Source organism: Cervus elaphus, chromosome 29 (genome assembly GCF_910594005.1).
Source record: "Cervus elaphus chromosome 29, mCerEla1.1, whole genome shotgun sequence".
In the NCBI taxonomy this organism is placed as follows: domain Eukaryota; kingdom Metazoa; phylum Chordata; class Mammalia; order Artiodactyla; family Cervidae; genus Cervus; species Cervus elaphus.
This window is the reverse complement of record NC_057843.1, coordinates 57,745,854-57,766,643: the sequence shown is the minus strand read 5'-3', so window position 1 is coordinate 57,766,643 and position 20,790 is coordinate 57,745,854. Positions and strand designations below refer to the sequence as shown.

The 20,790-nt window shown below is 43.4% G+C and overlaps 1 protein-coding gene across 5 annotated transcripts in view; it reads left to right on the top strand.

The window, feature by feature from the left end:
- GNE (glucosamine (UDP-N-acetyl)-2-epimerase/N-acetylmannosamine kinase) overlaps positions 1 to 19,910 on the top strand; it is a 51,696-nt gene extending 31,786 nt beyond the window's left edge. For all 5 annotated transcript variants that reach the window (XM_043891332.1, XM_043891335.1, XM_043891336.1 and 2 more), the window contains exons 4-12: positions 3,630 to 3,782; positions 4,215 to 4,427; positions 6,797 to 6,884; positions 7,622 to 7,832; positions 10,658 to 10,787; positions 11,117 to 11,338; positions 13,155 to 13,337; positions 15,862 to 15,978; positions 17,536 to 19,910. In XM_043891332.1, coding sequence (XP_043747267.1) covers positions 3,630 to 3,782; positions 4,215 to 4,427; positions 6,797 to 6,884; positions 7,622 to 7,832; positions 10,658 to 10,787; positions 11,117 to 11,338; positions 13,155 to 13,337; positions 15,862 to 15,978; positions 17,536 to 17,771 — 1,553 coding nt within the window. In that variant the 3' untranslated portion in view covers positions 17,772 to 19,910. The remainder of the gene's footprint in view (positions 1 to 3,629; positions 3,783 to 4,214; positions 4,428 to 6,796; positions 6,885 to 7,621; positions 7,833 to 10,657; positions 10,788 to 11,116; positions 11,339 to 13,154; positions 13,338 to 15,861; positions 15,979 to 17,535) is intronic.
- Positions 19,911 to 20,790: the final 880 nt, after the last annotated feature.

The window sequence follows — 20,790 nt, the reverse complement described above, 5'->3', positions numbered from 1 at the left end:
TTTACCTCTCTGAGACTCATCTTTTCTAAAGGTAGGCTTAATGGACTGAATTTTTTAAATCTATGCTATTTTTATATAACAGAATGCTTTTCATCCATTAAATACAACGTTACAGGTGAATATTTAGTTACAGGGACAGATCCTGACATATCAAAAAGGGAAAAAAAGGAAGCTACAAATTGTATAATGTGATGCTATTTTTATAAAAAACAATAGCATAATAGAAAAGTTGATAAGTATGTACATCAAATCATTTATAATATTTACTTCTGGTTAGTAGAATTATGGGTATCTTTTTTCCTTTGTTTTTTTAGCACAATGAAAAAATTAATTTAATGCCTTTCTTATGGACTTGTTAAAATACTCAGATGAGATAATGTTGAAAGGAGTAAGCCATAAGTACTTATAAGGGATTATGATTATTGTTAAAAAGCAGAAGTCATAGTTGTGCAATTAGAGTTTGTTAGCCCTGTAAATAAGCCTTAAGGAAGGTTGTTCATTTATCTTCAGATCAATGATCTAGATTCCTGGAAGTTACTTTTTGCTAATCAGAGGCAAAGAAAAAAGATTTGCAAACAATGTCAGTTGGTTAATTTATAATGAGAGTACTATCTTGAGGATAAATCAGAACTAATTGTCTGTTTAGGTATTTAGGACTCTCTGTGAAAAGGTAGATCAGTTGAATAATGAAGTTAATGAATAGTAAATTAATCTAGTGGTTGTATAATTTAAGATTTTAAATCCAGATCACATTAGAACAGGAAAGAAACTGAATTTTTTTTACTCTATAGTTTAGCCCATTCTGTGTGTTTCTCACCCCTGGACAGATCTGTGCTGTCAGGGAACCTGCCGAGATAATGCTGATGAAGCAGACTTCCGTCTCTCGGTCTCCCCTTCCTTCATGCTTCTAAGTGAGCATTCCTGCACTCTGTTCTGGTTATACTGTTAGCTTTGTATGTCTTCTGAAAAACTTATAATGAATAAAAAATAACCCTTTTAAAGCAGAATACAACAGATTTGTACTTGCGGGGCTTCAGATTCTATTCGTAATCATTTAAGCAGTTTCTCTGTGAAAAGAAGAATGACAAAATAGTAAAAACTGGATTTTTTTTTTTAAGCCAGTGGGGGAAAATAAGACTTCTTCTGCAAAGCTTTTACCTGCTTCTAGACCTACAATTTCTGATGTTATCCTTCTCCTTATAGGAAAAATAGCATTGGGTAGGCCACTCAAACATACAGCTTTGTAACCAGAATATTAATAAATAACAGCCCTAATAAAAAATATTAGCAAAGTTAAATAGACATGTTAACATTTCTAATAATGAAAGAAATACCATAGTAAATATAGAACTTTTGACACAAAACCAAATAATGGTACCATAATGGAAAGGCTTTAAATAAATGCTTTAAATGTGTGGAAGGACTGAAGCTGCTGAGTTCTGGAGACAAAGGCAGATAATGTCAAAGTCATACATCACATTGAGGAACTAGTGTGGGATTTGCACAGACTATGTTATTACTAGGGATGGGTAGCTCCAGCCCATTGTCCTGTGTTTTCTTTTTCATTTTTTTTTTTAAGATGTCTAATTTTTGCTCTTCTGTTTTCCCTTTTTAATGAAGAAACTGCTTAAATGGCTCCATATAAAGCATTAAGTTACAAAGTGCAGTCCTGCTGCATTCTGCGTTATAGGGTTATTTTCTGTATACTACAAATATTTCTCAATCACACTTAAAGTAGAAGATAAATGAGGTGTGGAAAGCTCTCACGGGGTAAACTGTTGGAATTTTTCTTCCTCTTCACCTTCCACTTGCCCCTTAGCAGTAAGTTGTGTAGAATGATCCTCTGCGTGGGACCACAAAAGCTCTGTTTATCCCCATTCTCAAAGAACAATTGCCACCAAAAAAGAAAGGCACAAAGATCAAAGAGACTTGCCCAATAAGTGTTCTCAAGACAGAGTACATGGGCAGACTGAACTCCAAGAAAGAGCGTGGGGTGAGGGGCCTGGTGACAAATACACTATTTCACCACAGCTTGTCTACATTTGCTTTACGGTTCTTAGCAATCAGTCTTGGGGAATCATGAATGAATAACTCAGCTACTGCATTCCTCTGTTTACCACTCACAGATGAGCTGATTCTCATTGTAGAAGTAACACATCATAGTGAGACTAACTTGTACCTGTGGCCAGACTGCAGCATACACGTTTCCATATCTGTTACAGCAGACACCTCTTTTGTTGGTTTCCTTCTCCCCAAGTTTTTAATTCTCTTTGAACTAGTTTCTTTCTAATGGCCTTGCTCTATATCTAATAGATTGCCTGAGTTTGTGTTGATGGCATCTTTGTTTCTGATAGAGTCTTTTAGGCCTTTAGGCCTTTTTTCTGCTTTGTACCAAAATGTAACGATGATATCCCCACGCCACCCGCAGTTTAGAACATGATGAGTCCAATAATTTTTTTAAATAAAATTTTGGAGCCTGTGGTCTTTTGAATAATACTGAAGATTCTTAGTAACATCTCTCTTACTATTACATCATAAAAAATAACTGCTACTGGTTGAATTTGGATTAATGATAAACATAGTTCATGATAAAGTTGTTCATTAAAATTAGTATCACAAAGAAATTTATTCGTTCATTAAAACTTAGTGAGTAGGAGCTTCCTTGGTGGCTCAATGGTAAAGAATCGGCCTGCCAATGCAGGAGAGACAGGTTTGATCCCAGGTCTGGGACGATCCCACGTGCCATGGAGCAGCTCAGCCTCTACACCATGGCTACTGAGCCCGAGCTCACGGCCCGGGAGCTGCAGTTACCGAGAGCCGAGCGCCCCAGAGCCCGTGTTCCGCAGCAGGAGAAATCCGAACACCACAACGAAGAGGAGCCGCCGCCCACTGCAACTAGAGGAAGCCTGCGTGAAGCAACAGCAGTCGCTGCCCAGCGCAGCAAACATAAATAATTTTTAAAAATTAGCAAGTAGAACTAATTTCCAGTTCTATGGGATAACATAGGCGCTGTTGCAAAATGGTTTGTTATTTGACATAGCACTCTTCATCCAAATTTTTACACTTTACATTTTTGCTGAGGAACTGTCCTTGAGAGCCCTGGGGATGAGTTAAGCCTTTCTGGTCTTTTGAACAGAGTTAGAAACACTGGCATTCTATTGAATCTGGTAAGTGAGAGTGGGGAAGCTCCTGTGCATTATATGAAATTTATTTAATGCTCAACCAGTCTCTGAACCCTCTGATTTGCAACACATTATTACTCATTGACGATAAGTCATTAGAAACACCAGTTAAAAACTGGAAAGAGTCGCATTTTTCTAACACTTTGAAATATTTTGGATTTTAAAACAATGAAGTCTAGTGTCTGCTATTTAAAGTTTTATATTTTGTTTGTGGTAGCAAGCACCTTTGTAAAATGTTAAAAGTTTGCTGAAGAATCCTTGGACTTGTTGCTAAAAGTTCTTATTGTTAGGTCCTAATTTACATGCCCTGCTTAGATTATGACAAACTGTTTTTTCCTTAGAATTTTTAAAAGCATAGACTTCGGGGTCTTGCTTTTCAGAATTTGCTCCTTCCTCCTGTAAGATTCTTAATTAATGAAGCCATGTGATTTGATTTTCTTTAAACAGGTGATGATGTAAAACCTAAAGATTACATTGTTGCTCTCCAGCACCCTGTGACCACTGACATTAAGCATTCCATAAAAATGTTTGAATTAACATTGGATGCACTTATCTCATTTAACAAGCGGACCCTAGTTCTGTTTCCAAATATTGATGCAGGTAATTGAACTTGAAAGTATGCCACCTACCTTTCCAGTTTTTTGTTTCTATCATGTCTTCTTTTGACTGACATTCTTGTCCTGCTCATCTTATCATTGAAGGCCATTCTATTCTGAAATGTATTCTGATTTTCAAAGGATCACCAATTTTTCAGTAGATTGAAGAGTTTGTGATATTATTGTCAAGTCTAGTAGAAACTTAATAGGAAAGAAATACTTGTAAATCTCCACTCTGTATTTTCATGTTTAGTTTCTCCCCTCCAGTTTCCATCCATGAGAAAATGCAGTAGCCAACAGATATAAACTTTAGAAGCTGAGTGTCTCTAGGAAAGTAGTGATCCCACTGACCACAGTAGAATAGCCATTATTGTTATTTCTTGTGAACATTTTTCGTTTATCTCGTAAACCATTTAACAGTTGGCTCTTTTCACAGGGAGCAAAGAGATGGTCCGAGTGATGCGGAAGAAGGGCATTGAGCACCACCCCAACTTCCGGGCCGTTAAGCACGTCCCGTTTGACCAGTTTATACAGCTGGTTGCCCACGCTGGTTGCATGATTGGGAACAGCAGCTGCGGGGTGCGCGAGGTTGGCGCTTTTGGAACACCTGTCATCAACTTAGGAACACGTCAGATTGGCAGAGAAACAGGTATTTACCTTTATCTTTCAGCTGACTAGGCTTACTACGTGTGTTTGCATTATTACAAGTATGCATGTATCAGTGCTGCCATACATGTTTATGAATAAATGAGTAAATGAGGTTAATGACCAACTGTAGCCTGAAACCTGTAGATAGTACACATATTACCAAAGTTTTTAGGGCTCTACTTGTATTTTTATTGTCTTTGTAATAGCAGAGCTAAAAGTTTCTTAGTTAATTATGGTCTTTGATAGTTGTGTTTAAGAATGTGTTTAAATGTTTAAGTATATGAATGCTAGCCTTTCATCTCCCTGGGCCCAGTAAAATGAAGGGAATCAACAATACCCTTACACTTTTGGTTTGAGCAGTGGGGGTTCTCTTTCCTGATACGGAGGACCCTGAAGAAGGAGCAGTTTGGGAGCAGGTAGGATTAAGACTTCTCTGCACTGCGCTTAGTCGTGCCTGACTCTCTGCGACCCCATGGCCTGTAGCCCTCCTCTGTCCATGGGGATTCTCCAAGAATACTGGAGTGGATTGCCATGCCCTCCTCCAGGGGATCTTCCCAACCCAGCTCTCTTGCGCTGCAGGCGGATTCTTTACTGTCTGAGCCGCCAGGGAAGCCCAAGAATACTGGAGTGGGTAGCCTATTCCTTCTCCAGAGGAACTCCCCGACCCAGGAATTGAACCAGGGTCTCCTGCATTACAGGCGGATTCTTTACCAGATAAACCACCAGGCAAGCCCAAGAGTTCTCTGATGGCCATGTTAAGTCTGAAATGCCTTTTAGATATGGGAGTGGAGATGGCAGGCTAGCAGCTATATTGTTCCAGGAAAAGCTGAAGTTGAAGATAGAAATTTGAGAGTGATTGGCAAATGGGTGGTGTTAGGATATCGGTTCAGCTGCTGTAACAGACACAAGAAAGTAGTGCCTCAAAAAGATTTTCTTTGTTTCTCACTGGTAAGTCATCGGAGACTTAGCTTCCATCTATCTTTTTTTTTTTTTTCTGTCTGTCTTCTTGATGGTTGCTCCAGCTCTTGCTGTCACTTGACACTTTGGCACATTTTAGCCATTGGGAAAGGAGGAGAGGGGAAGATACCCTTCCCTCTAAAAGCACAACTTGGAAGTTGCAAGTATTTCTTCTTACATCCTATAGAGTATTGTCACCTGGCCACATCCAAGGGAAGCTGAAAAATACGTATAATCTTTAGCTGGGTGATCAGATGCCAAACTAAAAATTCTGCTACTGGTACAAAGGAAATTGAGGATAATGGCACACTCTGCCAGGAATGGTACTGACATTTAAAACCAAGGGATGAAATGAGATTACCCAGGGGGGAACATGCAAATAGGGAAGAGAATGGAGCCCAGGACCAACCTCTGGAGTCTTTCTGATGAGGAGGGAAGAGCCAGGAGGAAAGACTGAAGAGGAGCTGCCAGAAGATCAGGAGTGTAATATCATTAAAGCCCAGAAAAGAAAGGGTTTCAAGGAGATGACGTTGAATGATGCCGAGAGCTCAAACAAGACGTGAACAGAGAATTGAACCCTGGATTTGGCACCAGGGTCATCTAGCAAAAGCAGTGTGTCCTTTCTGCCACCACACTCACACAAACACATGCTCTCCATTCTTTCCTTCTTCCCTGCTTTACATTGGAGGGTGTGGGGTGTGGGGTCACCCCTGCCTGTCCACTGCTCAGCCTTCTGTGTTCTAAATCCCCGCCCTCCTGCCTTCTCAAGGACTATCAGTCATCCTTTCTCTTCCATGTATCTTTAGCTTCCTTAGCATTTAAACATGCCTAGGCCTCTGGTATCTTAAAACTACAAAACAACCCCTTCCCTGACCCCACACCTCTCCCTAGCCACTACCCTTCTGCTCTTCTCTTCTTCATAGCCAAGTCCACTGAAAAACATGTCATTGTCACTGTATTTACTCCCTCAAATTGGTGAGAAAATGTATGGAGAGAATGTGCCTGTATTAACAGCTGACTGGCCAACTGACTGATGCCCTAGCCTGACCAGCTGATCCAGCAACTGGCTGAGTAGATGGAAGTCAGGGCAGATGGAGAGAGTGGATGTGCTGGATGACTTTGTGAGTGGCAAGTGGATACTGGATTAATTACCTTATTTATTTCAAACCAAAGCTTGATTTATTCTCTTTGGGAATAAAGGAATCTATGGCCCTCAAGTATCTGATATATGGAAATATTGCCGAGAGTGCTTGCAAAGGTATAAAGTAGAAAAGTTCATTTCTCTAATAGAAGACGACTTGTTTGAAGCCTTCTGGGTTTCAGGACTAATTATGAGCACGACACACTGCTCATTTCTGTCTTCTCTGGTTTCTCCCACTTCTGAATCACCATGACGTCACTGGACTTACCTAGGGGAGAATGTCCTTCATGTCCGGGATGCTGATACCCAAGACAAAATATTGCAAGCATTGCACCTTCAGTTTGGTAAACAGTACCCTTGGTGAGTGTATACTTTTAAAGTGATTTAAAAGGGGAGCTGCCTTAGGCACCATTTTCAAACTGTTTAGTCATCCTAACAGCATTCTCATTCTGCATTCTTAGGGGTCCCTGTCTGCTGGTGAGATAGGGCTTGTTAATACCGCTGTGACTCTACCAAGGGTTCCAGTGGAGAATAATTTATTTGTCTTAATTAATGTAGCACTTCTACCAGGAAATATTGCTTTAGCCTATTTTGAATTTCTGTAAGTATTAGAAAATAATGTAACTGATTTTCTTTAAAAATAGTACATTTCAGCATTTTAATTTAGACTGTCCTTTCTGTTTCAAATTAAAGACGTTTTCCTTTACTTGAACCTTTTTTTCTGAAAATAACTTTTTCCCCATAAAAGTAAGGATAAAAAGCAAAAAAATACTTCTTTTTTTAACTATCCCAAACTATGATATATTGGTTTAAAAGAGATAATTTTCCTTTGATCTTATTGGCATTTTTGTTAGTGATATCTCAGTCTGGAAATAGTTGTATTTCAGTCAACAGTGGTGTTAGATATTCCATTGATAATATGAAGGTATTTAAGTAAGTGTTGCTGAAGAGATCCAGGTGTTGTTTTATATTTTAAAGGGAAAAAGCCCAAACTATTAATTACCTGAAGTTTCAGATTCCAGTAATACTGTGTCTTCCATATAATTTAATATGTGCAAGAGAAACATTTAATTTAGTTGACTTTTTGGACATTGCAGTTCAAAGATATATGGGGATGGAAATGCTGTTCCAAGGATTTTGAAGTTTCTCAAATCTATTGATCTTCAAGAGCCACTACAAAAGAAATTTTGTTTTCCTCCTGTGAAGGATAACATCTCTCAAGATATTGACCATATTCTTGAAACTCTAAGTGCCTTGGCTGTTGATCTTGGCGGGACGAACCTCCGAGTTGCAATAGTCAGCATGAAGGTAAAATAACTCCTAAGGTTATAACTTTATATCCCACATGAGTAGTTGATTTTCTTAAAGTATGGTTGGAAGGTAGGACTATAAACATACACAAGAGCTTGTAATCATTTGCCAATAGTATTGACTTAAAGGTCCATCACAATGCTTGTCTTACTATTTTACTAATCACTAACATTTTGAAGAGGTAAATTCTCAAGGAATTCAAGTTTGTAGATTTGAGTCGACAATGGGAGACCCATTAGACACCAGAGAGGGCATCTACCATGCAGGGGACCTGAAATGCTACACTCATTAACAGCATGGAGCATGTTGACTACTCTCTCTGCCCTGGGGAGGGTATCTTCAGATGGTGAGGGGAATTGCTTCTCCTCTGGATCATGATTTTAGTTGAATTCAGCATACCTTCAATCTCTTAAGCAAACCAGCACCATAACTTTGACAGAGCCTTTATAAAACACCAAAACATCCGTGTGAAAATAATCTTCGATGATATAACAAGGAAGAATAAAATTACCAGAAAAATCTTTGAAATGTTATAGGTGTATGAAGTTTCAGGAGTCCATGAGAAATATAAAGGACTTTAAACACAAAGTTGTTTAGATCAATTTAAAAAAAGCGAAACAAAACATGATTTTATCTAGTGAAGCCAAAGGGCCTCCTTTATAAATTTTTTTTTTCTTTTGGGCCACACTGCATGGCTTGTGGGATCTCATTCCCTGACTAGGAATTGAACTCAGGACCTTGGCAGTAAAAGTGTGGAATCCTAATCACTGAACCGCCAGGGAATCCCCTATAAATGTATTAATAGGGAACTTCCTTGGTGATTCCTTCCAAGAATCTGCCTGTCAATGCAGGGGACATGGGTTCAGTCCCTGCTCGAGGAAGGTTCCACATGCCTTAGGAGCGGCTAAGCCTGTGCGCCACAACGGCTGAGCCCAAGTGCCCCAGCAACAAAGACCCAGAGCAGCCAAAAACTAAATAAATAAATTAATTTTAAAAATATTACTAGAAAAACATTTTCTTAACATATGATGATGATGATGATGTGAGGTTGCTCAGTCGTGTCCAACTCTTTGCGACCCCATGGACTGTAGCCCACCAGCCTCCTCCATCCATGGGATTTTCCAGGCAGGAGTACTGGAGTGGGTTGCCATTTCCTTCTCCAGGGTTCTTAACATATATTCCATATCAATGACCAACACCCTCAATAGTGGCAGGTCTAAAGATACTCTTATTAAAATCAAGTGGAAAAGGATATTTTCTGCAACATTATTTAACATAATTCTCAGAGTTAGGAAGGGAGTAAAGCAAGGAGTGAACAGCAAAAATGGCAATTGTGCACAGGATAAAAAAACGTTACTTGCAGATAATATGAATAAACCAACAAGCTTGTAAAATAACACAACTGAGTAAAATCGTTAGGTATTATGATAAATATGTAAGTATCAGTAACTTTTACTTATATGAAATTGCAGATAAAGATTTGAGTTTTTCTGTAGGTGAGTATTTATCAACCCTGATTGCACATTCCTAGTGTTACATGGAAGCTTTAAAAAATTGTATGGATGCCTGGCCCCCACACCAGACTAGTTAGATGCCAGTCTTTGGGGGTAGGGACCAGGCATCAATATTTGTTCAAAGCTTTCCAGGTGATTCTGATGCACAGTGAAGGTCAAGAAGCACAAGGAGGTTTATTTTTAGTGACAATCATTAGTGACAGTTTTAACCCTTGGAAATGGATAAAAAGCCATTAATGAGCTTCTCTGGTTGCTCAGTGGATAAGAATCTGCCTGCCAGTGCAGGAGACATGGGTTTGATCCCTGATCCGGGAAGATCCCACATGCCAGAGCAGCTACGCCTGTGCAGCACAACTACTGAGACTGTGCTTTGAGCCCGGGCGCTGCGGCCACCAGAGCCCCGCAGCGCTCTGGGGCCCGGGCGCTGCGGCCGCCGGAGCCCTATGGTTCTCTAGAGCCCGCGTTCTGCAACAAGCCACCGCAGAGAGAGGCCCACGCACCGCAGCTAGAGAGGAGCCCACACAGCAGTGAAGACCCAGCACAGCCAGAAATAAATGCATTTTTTAAAAAAGTCATTCGTAACAGAAGAATGGAAAAAGAGACATATTTAGAACAACATAACTTCTAAGAAAAATCTAAACCAGAAAACTATGTGACCTATATAAAGAACATCTAAAAACTATAAAATAGAAAGCCTTGAAAAATCTCCTGGATGGGAGTGCTGAGTATTTTTTAAATGCCAAGAGTTTCCAAATTGAGTTTAACATAATTTTAGTCAACATTTCAGTGACGTTTTTTAAAGTTTAACAACATTTTCTGAAATTTACTTAGAATACACAAGTGGGAAGAGCACAGAAAAAAAATTTAAAAACAAGAATAGTTAGGAGGGACTGTGTCACCAAGCACAGTAATTTAATAAACATCATGGTTCGATACCATTATTGGCTTCAGTTATAGGAGATGATTAATGTTTACTTAGCATTTTTATTGAGTTGCTTCAGTATTTAAACAGGGAATTTTATCAGCCTAAAAGAGTAAAATATGATCTTTTAGTGAAGATTCAGATTAGCCAGAAGAGAGGGCCCACCTGGCTGGCTGTGGAGCTGTCATTGCTTCAGTGGCTTCCTAGAAACTAGTTGGGTGTAACCTAGGGCTGGCCCAAGCCAGCAAGGGTTCTCTTCCCAAGCAGTCATCTGAGTCTGCAGTACTGTGCTAAAGCAATGTCTGACTTATCATGAAAAAGGTCAGAGATTCACTGTATACTCCTCAGCTAAGACCAGTGAGACAGATCTGGTTTTTCTCTTTCAGGGTGAAATAGTTAAGAAGTATACTCAGTTCAATCCTAAAACGTATGAAGAGAGGATTAATTTAATCCTACAGATGTGTGTAGAAGCCGCAGCAGAAGCTGTAAAACTGAACTGCAGAATTTTGGGAGTAGGTGAGACTGAATTACATGTCCAAGCATGTTCACTGCCACATACAAAGTGTGCTCAGTTCTGATGCGTGACGCGGAACGTCAGGTCACCGTCGCGTGTGTAGACGGCTCCAGTCCCGCCTGTGGGCCCTCCGCAAACATTGTGAAAAGCATCATGGAACTGTCAGTCTGTTGGGGGGCACAGGTTTAGCCTTACATTACCTTGCAGTCCTTGGTAATGTCTGTTTTAGGAGATCTTGGGTGAATAATTTGTGTTCTAAGCCCAGAAAGCCAGCATAGTCTCTGAGATTGCTCAACAGAATTATTTTCCTTGTGTTTGTTGGGGAGCTCAGGCATTTCCACAGGTGGCCGTGTAAACCCTCGGGAAGGAATTGTGCTGCATTCAACCAAACTGATTCACGAATGGAACTCTGTGGACCTCAGAAGCCCCCTGTCTGACACTTTGCATCTCCCTGTGTGGGTAGACAATGATGGCAACTGTGCTGCCCTGGCAGAAAGGAAGTTTGGCCAAGGAAAAGGCCTTGAAAACTTTGTGACGCTCATCACAGGCACAGGTAAGAGGGGTAGAGACGGCCGCTTCGGATCTTGGGTGTGTGCTGGGCACCTTCACCACTCAGGCAGTCTTCACCTTCCCTCCCTGCTTGAGTAAGCCTGTAGGTGAGAGCTGAGGATGCCCAGGGCTTTTCTGGGCATGTGCCCGGCCCTGGGCATGAATGTGACCTTCTAAATTGCCAGGAATCGTCAGAGCTCTTCAAAGCCCTTATTCCCCAGAGCTTCTCACTGCTGGTTCCCCAGCTTTTCTTCCCACTCTCTTTGGTTTGTCACAACTATCATCCATTGCCCTAAGCAGTAGAAACTAATAAGTCTATCTTGCCTTTAAATGTCTTTGACAAGTGCCCCCTGGGTAGGCCCTCAGCCCTGGGAGAGTTCTGAGGAGGGTGAGATAGAGACCAGCCCTTTGAGCTCGTCCTCCGGGAGCCACCAAGCAGGTCTAAACAAACCGCCCCAGTGTTCTGAGACTAGTTCCTTCTCCTCCCTCCAGTGTTGCCGTCCGCACTGGGAATGCAGGCGGTAACTCATGGCCGTTGCCAAGCTGGGAGGTGAAGGGTGGGGGTGATGGGACCAGGAGATGCCAGAAATCCCTAAGACTCAGCTGTTTTCTCTCAATTCCCCTGTTTGCTGTAAATGTTTGGTTAGTTTCCAGAGTTCCAAAAAGAGTTGATTCTGACAGTTTTTACTAGTTTATCATTGCTTTAGTGGAGGGGTGGACTTTTGGAGTTCCTCCTTGGTCACTTCTGCTGATGTTCCAATTCGTTTTTCAAACGAGGAAGCGGATTCAGCCAGTCAGTGTTGGAGGCGACACTCAGTCTCCACGTTCCTCACTGCAAACCCTGTGTGCTGTTCACCTCCACGTCAGAGCCCCTCCCCACGCGGGCCGTGCCCTTGGTCTCAGACGCGGTGCTGACAGCTCGGATGTCACTTCCCAGTTCAGAGGAGTGCGTGCCTAGTCGCTGCAGTCCTGTCCGACTCTGCGACCCGATGGACCATGGCCCGCCAGGCTCCTCTGTCCCTGGGATTCTCCCGGAGAGAACACTGGAGTGGGTTGCCATTTTTCTCCAGTGATACCCTGCAGAGAGGAGTGCGGCTTGAGGAGTAGGCGCCACAGAAAGTAAGAGAGGGCAGCTCTAAAATGCAGCACCCATTCAGGCAGAAGGCCCTTTCTAACTCCTCAGCTCCATGACCAAAAAAATTCACTGATATTCATAATTGTTGAATCATACATTTTTAGACAAGGTGGCATTAAGAAGAGCCAAAACTATTTACTATTTTGTTTAAGAAAGCAGGTGTTTAAAAAAAAAAAAAAAGCAGGTGGTGTATGAAACCTTTTAAAAAGCTTATCTTATCTCAGATTTCCCCCAAGGCAGAGCCTGAGGCAGGAGTTTGGTGTGGGTGTTTTATTTTGGAGGTGACTCTGAGACCCAGGAATGAGGCGGTGGGGAGAGTGGAGCAGCAGGAGAACCATGAGAAGGCGCATCATCAGAGCTACCTCGGAAGCCTGCCTGTGAGCAGTGTGCTTCCGGGGCTGCTAGGCTCTCCCTTGAGTGCTAGAGAGGACCTGGGTGAGAACCAAGTTGAAATCACAGTGACTCCAAGCAGATGCAACACAGGGCGTCAGAGGATCAGCTAAACATTTCCATCCAAAAGGATTCCAGGTGGCGTTTTGGTGCCTGGTGAAGTTTTAGCTGTTTCAGGAAGCAGGCGCCACACAGGACCTTCAGATACATCCTGAAGCCTGGTAGACAGGAGGCAGGGCTCAGCTTTCTGTGTCGGGCGCAGAGCCGCGTCAGTGACTGGCGTCTCTCACCGCAGGGATTGGCGGGGGCATCATCCATCAGCATGAACTGATCCACGGCAGCTCCTTCTGCGCCGCAGAGCTGGGCCACATCGTGGTGTCCCTGGACGGGCCTGACTGCTCCTGTGGAAGCCACGGCTGTATTGAAGCCTACGCCTCCGGAATGGCCTTGCAGCGGGAAGCCAAAAAGCTACATGACGGTGGGTTTCTTTCACCTGACGGATAAATAGCCAAGGGGTAGATATTTTCGAAGTAGATACTCCAAAAAGGGCTGAATGCTGGAAGCCAGAACTTTCAAGCTTTTCACTCTCTAGAGGAAAGTCAGGACTCCGCATACGGAAGCTCAGAGCCTCCCTGGTTTTGACCCCGATTAACACTCTTCCCCTCCAGCAGTGGACAGGGACTAGGGTCTTGAGCTCCAGGAGAGCAGGGGAGATTACTTTCATTTTTGTCTTCTCAACCCCTGACACAGGTTGGGTATCTTAATACAGATTTAATGGAGAAGTAAATGGATAAACATACACAATTTTTCAAGTCTGAGAGGTCTTTTGCATTATAGCTGTTTCTGGACATGTTATAAAAATCAGGATGGTTTCCAGTCGAATATAAGAGGGAATCATTTAATGTCATTACAATATGGTGTGTCAAGGGCACTGAGGATGATGGCCAGGGAGCATAGATGCATACAGGAGGCACATCAGTGTCCCCCCCAGCCCTCTCCATATAGGGAAGGGAGCCTTAGGCTGTCTAGTTGAAAGTCAGAGGGTAAGTCGAATTACTGAGGCAAGTTTGGATGAGCCAGGCAACACTTCCAAGCATAGGAAACAGAGGTGTTGGTGCATAACGGCAAGGCAGGGTATAGCCAGAGGTTTGCCAGGACCAGCAGCTAATTGGAGAAGCCACTAAAAAATTTTAGGGAAAAAGACAGATCTGAATTTTAGGTTGTTCACCAAACTTCTGTTTTCTGGGAAGACAGTGATAGTTGAATGGAGGATGGCTTTCAGGGGGACAGTGCTGTGTGTGACTTGCAGTGTTTGGTTGGGAACATAAGAGAAGGAGCAGTCTGGCAGAAGATGATGGTTGGGAACCAGTGGGGTGTGAGGAGCAGTGCGCAGAAGGCAGCTGGCCACCGGGACCTGATGCTCAGGAGAGGTGATGGGGCTGGGCTTGGAATCCTTGGCATTGAGGTGGTTCTTAAGCCTGTGAGTGAGACCTGGAGTGAGATGAACTGAGGGTGGAATCCAGCGAAACGTCAGTACTTGTAGGCAGAGAGGAAAACCAGGAGAGGGTCAAGCCACAGGCACCAAAAGGGAGAGAGCGGTGGGCAGTGTCAAGTGCTGAGGACAGGGAAACCGGAAAGTTCACTGGTTTGACCCTGAGGACGGGCACCATTTGGAGCCCTGAAAACTGTGATTTCCCACCTCATTTGTATCACCAACCCCCTAAGAAGTCTAAGTGCTTGGACACTTTTTCCTGATCATTCCACCCCAGGAAACTCGAATACCGCAGATACGTTGTTTGTTTATGTACTCTCTGTATAAAAAGAGAAGTTTTTTGCCCCCAAGAATCAGTTTTTGCCCTCATGGGGATAAATGCTTAAAGAAGTTTGGTCAGGTAGTGGGAGCAGAAAACGGACTACCCTGAGGAGGAGGGAAGGATGCCTCGAGGGCGAGGAATCTGGGTGCTCGCATGGGTGGAGGGGAGACAGCGAGGGCGCGAGGAGACAGCGGGAGCAGAAGTGAGCGTTGAGAACACAGGGGAGGATCAGTGGGGGCGCCCTTACAAGGCCCCTGGGGAGGCAGGGGGCAGTGAGCTGCAAAGCCCAAGTGGAGGGCGCGAGGAGAGAGCCAGGGTGTGAGAACACAGCCCTGTTCATAGGCAGGGGCAGGAGAGTAAGGGAGCTCCTGCCTGGAGGTGTCCTCTGTCTAAAGTCAGAGGTGCCGGTAGTGGGGGCAGGGATGGACAGTCTGAGGAGATGAAGGCTGAGAAGGGCTATGAAGGGGAATGGCAGGGTGGGCAGGGCGGCTGTGAGGGCCCCTGAAGATGGGAAGCCCCCAGCTTTTGTCTAGATAACCGTCTGCTTGGTTGGGATTTTCTCCCATCAGAGACGGAGCAACAGCCGATGAGGAGGGAGAGTGATCTAGGTTGGTGACTTGGCAGCGTTGGGGTAGATAACAACGGAGATATATACATTCATTTAGCATTTCCTCTGGCCAGCGGCTGGAATCCTGCGAGGGTAGGCCTCGTCACCCTAGTCTTAGAAGAGAAACGTGTGGAGGCGACGCATGTGGGCAAGGTGGCACAGCCGGCGCCGGCGGAGCTGACAGCTGAACCCAGGCCTGTCAGCTTCTGAGGCGCTGGGCCCTCCTGCTGTGGGGCACTGGCAGCGGCCTGGCATCTCAGCTAGACAAGGAAGGGGATGAATGCAGAGGAGTTCTGGTAATTTGGAGGAAAAAACACTTCACGACTGTTTAATACAGAATGGAGAAGCGAGGGAGGATTTTCTAGTTAGAGAAGTTTTGGATGATGTATAACCAGGCAGCAAAGGCCTCTTTGGCAGATGTATATTTATGATGATTGCAAAGCTTTGCAAGTGTGAAAAAAGATGATCATCTTCCCACTTGGGGGCCTGCTGCCCACAGACACAGTTGTAAGTGTGGCCTTCCCACGGGGCTGCTGCAGCTCGTGAATGACTGCTGCTCCTTCTCGCCTCTGCCCAAACAGAAGACCAGCTCTTGGTGGAAGGGATGTCCGTGCCAAAAGATGAGGCTGTGGGCGCACTCCATCTCATCCAGGCTGCAAAACTGGGCAACGCGAAGGCCCAGAGCATCTTAAGAACAGGTGAGCACACGGCCCTGGGCAGCTCTGCCTGGGGGGAGCCTGGAGTGCCCGCAGGTGCCCAGCCGGCCTCAGGATCAGTGCTCTGTCGTGTCTGTCCAGAGGTAATTTTTCTGCTTACTGAGACAACAAGGAATCGCATTCAAGGTATTTGGTAGCATTGCCTTTTTATTTTTTAATTGGAGTATAAATGCTTTACAGGGTTGCATTTCCTGCTGTACAGCAGTGTAAATCAGCTCTAAGTGTGTATATATGTATCTCCCCTCCCTCCCACTCCCCCCATCCTCCTCTACGTCATCACAGAGCAGGAGCTGAAGCTTCCCACCAGCTATTTCACACGTGGTGGTGTATACATGTCAATGCGTCCCACTTCTCCCCTCCCCACCCCTCGTGTCCACAGATCCATTCTGTGTCTGCATCTTGCTCTGCAAGCAGGTTCATCAGTACCATTTTTCTAGATTCCATATGTATGCGTTAATCTATGATATTTTTCTCTTTCTGACCTACTCTGTGACAGACTCTAGGTTCATCCACATCACTACAACTGGCTCAATTTTGTTCCTTTTTATGGCTGAGTAATATTCCGCTATATTTATGTACCGCAGTGCCTTTATCCATTCGTCCGCTGATGGACGTCTACGTTGCTTCCCTGTCCTGGCTGTTGTAAACAGTGCTGTAATGAACATTGGGGTACATGTGTCTTTTCGATTATGGTTTTCTCAGGGTACATGCCCAGTAGCGGGATTACTGGGTCACGTGGTAGTTTTATCTTCAGTTTTTAAGGAACTTCTTCTGTTCTCCATGTTTAGTTTTTTAAAGACCTTCCTTACTATTCTCTGTAGTGGTTCTATCAATTTATATTCCCACCAATAGTGCAAGAAGATTTCCTTTTTTCCACACCCTCTCCAGCATTTACTGTTTGCAGACTTTCTGATAATGGTCATTCTGACTGGTGTGAGATGACGCCTCATTGTGGCTTTGATCTGCATTCTGCAGTGATGAGCGATGTTGGGCACTGTTTCGTGTGCTTGCTGCCGTCTGCGTGTCGTCTTTGGAGAACGGTCTGTGTGGGCCCCCTGCCCGTCTCCTGACTGGGCCGTCTGCAGCACTGTCTCCCTCTCCCCTTGTGTCTCTGCTGGGTCTTCGCTGCAGCTCAGGCTCTGTCGAGTTGCAGCGTGCAGGCTTTTGATTGCAGTGGCCTCTCTTGGTGGGCAGTGCGGGCTGCAGGGCACACAGGCTTCAGCAGTTGCAATGCATGGGCTTAGCAGCTGCGGCTTATGGGCTCTGCAGCGCAGCCTCAGCTGTTGTGGCACATGGGCCTAGTTGCCCTATGGCATGTGGGATTTTCCCAGATCAGGGATCGAACTTGTGTCCCCTGCACCGGCTGGCGGATTCTTAACCACTAGATCACCAGCAAAGTCCATAAACAGCTGTAAAAGCACTGCTTCCCATGAGGCCGTGTAGGTGAACTATTCCTGGCTAGTGCCCTTTTCACATTCCTCTTTGACTTTGGATTGGGCTCTCTCCCAAAAACTTATTTTAATTTTTGTTTTCCTGTAGCTGGAACAGCTTTAGGTCTTGGGGTTGTGAACATCCTCCACACTATGAATCCTTCCCTTGTGATCCTCTCTGGAGTCCTAGCCAGTCACTACATCCACACTGTCAAAGACGTCATCCGCCAGCAAGCCTTGTCCTCGGTTCAGGACGTGGACGTGGTGGTTTCAGATTTGGTGGAACCTGCTCTGCTCGGCGCCGCCAGCATGGTTCTGGACTACACGACTCGCAGGATCTACTAGGCCTCCCGGGAATGCACGAGGACAGAGATGCAAGAGCTCCTTGGTGGAACCAGGTTGTCTCCTAGATGAGCATTTCTTATTAGGCAACCTGGCAGGTGACTACGGCAGAGAAGTGTTTGCTTTTAGTCTCCTCCTCCAAAGTCACTTTTCCCAACCTGATTTTGTAGATGCTGCTCCTCCTGGGGTTATTTCAGCTCAAACCTTGTCACACTCTTCTGTGCCAAAAGGAGCTACAACAGTAGCCAAGGATGCCTTGGGACTCCGTTTACTAGATGTACCACTCAGACCTGCAGGCCTTGCTTGGGGTGGGACCTTGATACTGGAGTTTTGAGTTATTAATCCTTCCTCCTCTGACCCTAAATTCAGAACACAGAAAGGGATCCAGTCAGGGAATGGAAAGAAATCCCACCACAAAAGGCTTAAGTAAACTCTTAAAAAGCAGTTTTATTGAGGTATTTTTTTAAGTGCACAATTCGGTAAGTTTTGACATCTATATGAAATCATGGCCACAATCAAGATATCAGGCGTATCTCTCACTGCTGTACGTCACTTGCTGAAAGATGTCGTTTGCTATTACTCTCTCAGAATCTTGAGCAACTGTAGATCGGGGTCTGAATTACAGTGGCCTTAGGGACCTTGTCCTTATCTTCTTAAGGACTGCTGAGAAGCCACTAGGACTTAGCCTCTGAAAGGAGATTAACCACCCCAGAAGGATCTTTGTTGCTGAGAACAGGCGTCTCTCTTCAGCAGCTTTTCACGTGGTGTTGAATATGGCTGGAGTACTGATAAAGGCAGGGTTTGTTGTGCGTCATATACCTAGAGCCCTGGAGGCTCAGACTTACGGTCTGCCTACAAGGTGGGAGACCTGGGTTCAATCCCTGGGTCAGGAAGATCTCCTGGAGAAGGAAATGGCAACCCACTCCAGTGTTCTTGCCTGGAAAATCCCATGGATGGAGGAGCTTGGTAGGCTACGGTCCGTGGGGTCACAAAGAGTCAGACACGACTGAGTGACTTCACTTTTGCCCAGAGCCCACATCTGTGAATCTGGATTCTGGCTAAATACGATTCCACGCCTGTACTGGTGTCAAGATACAGAGGCCAAGGTTCTTGCTATCAATTTCAACCTGGAAGAAATACTAATAGCCACCACTTATTAAGTGCCTACTGTGTGCTAGGCTCTGAACTTGGTGCTTCATATACATTATTCTAAATTCTCACAACCAGTAAGGTAGGTGTTTTAATTCCCATTTTATAGAACCCCAAACTAAGTCTTAAGTGGTGTGCCTAGAGCCACGTGGCTAATGAGTCTTAAAGATAAGGTTTGAGGCAGGTCCCTCTGTGCTTTTTCTGCTAAGCTACACAAGCTCTATTCATATCAAAATCTTCCAAAGTGCAAATATATTCTGATTTATTCCAGGCTACCGAAAGCTTTCACAGTATCTCAGTAGCAAATGAATTGCTTTATCCTTGACACTCTCAGTGATGAATTTAATAAAATATTCTTGTATGCTGTGGAAATTTTGCCAATATAGTATTTCGTCTAGTGACAGGTTTTTATGGGTACTTTTAGACAATCTAAAAATTAGCGTATGTTTTTAAGATTTATTATTTTAGGAAAACTTGAAGGTTTCTACAACATATTATTTCACTTGTTCACATATGAAGGAATCAAGATTATTGTATTTGAATTCCTTCCTTCCTGGTGGGTTAATGTGAAAAGAGGTTGGCTGATTCCTAGAACTCTGTCAGCTCTGAAATAATCTCCAGGTCCTGGTTGAAACATTCCACGTTGATTCCTGGGAAGGAAGCTTGATGGCTTGGCCACCAGTGTCTGGGGCCAGTCAGTGTACTGTGAAGGGGCATCCGTTGTTCCTTGGTGAAATCTACAACCACTGTATATACCAGACAGTTGCATTGCTATCAAGTTTCATACCAAATATTTGGAAGAATGGTACTGAATCTATAAAACCAGATCTCCATTTTTATTAAATTCATGGAAAAGCTAATATATTCCAACATAATTATTATGACAAGCTAAAATGATCACATTTTAATTTATTTTAATGTAAATATTTTTATGTTACTGTTCTGAGCCAAATTCTAAAGAAAAAATAAATTATTTCCTTGTGGAAATCCTGACATTTTTCTATTTTGTTTTGTTCTTAATTAGCTCATTAGCTAAAAACATTTCCCTCCCAAAGAGATTTGTTATACTCCTTACTATTTGAAGGTCATATAACTTCTTTAAGGCATTTAATATTGACTTAACAATCTCCCCCAAAAAAACCTTGTTAATAGATAGCATTGTTATATAACTTAAAAAAATATATATATTGCAAAATGATCACCACAGTTTAGCTAACATCATCACAATCCATAGTTAAGAGTTTTTTTCCTTGTGATGAGGACTTTTAAGATTGAATTTAGTAGCAACTTTCAAATATGCCTTATGGTATTATCAACTATAGTTGCCATGCTGTATATTACATCCCTGTAACTTATTTTGTAACTGGAAGTTTGTAGCTTTTAACCCTCTACACCCACTCCCCACCTCCCAACCCTATCTGTGGCAACCACCAATTTGTTCTCTGTGAGCTGGGTTTTATTTTTTTTAGATTCCACATAGCACTTAGATCATATGGTATTTGTCTTTCTTGGTTTGATGTTTTACTTATTTAGTATAATGCCCTCAAGGTCTATCCATGTTTCACAAAGGGGAAGATTTCTTTTTTTTAAATGGCTGAATACTATTCTATCATATATATTTACACCACATTTTATCCACTCATTTGTTGATGAACACTTAGGTTGTTCCCATTACCTTGACTATGTAAGACTGCATATGCCTCTTAGAGTTAAGTGCTTCTGTTTTCTTTAGATAAATACCCAGAATTGTAATTGCTGGATCGTATGGGAGTTCATTTTCAATTTTTTGAGGACCCTCCGTACTGTCTTCCATAGTGGCTGCACCAGTTTACATTCTCACCAACAGTGCACAGGGCTCCCTTTCTCCTCCTCT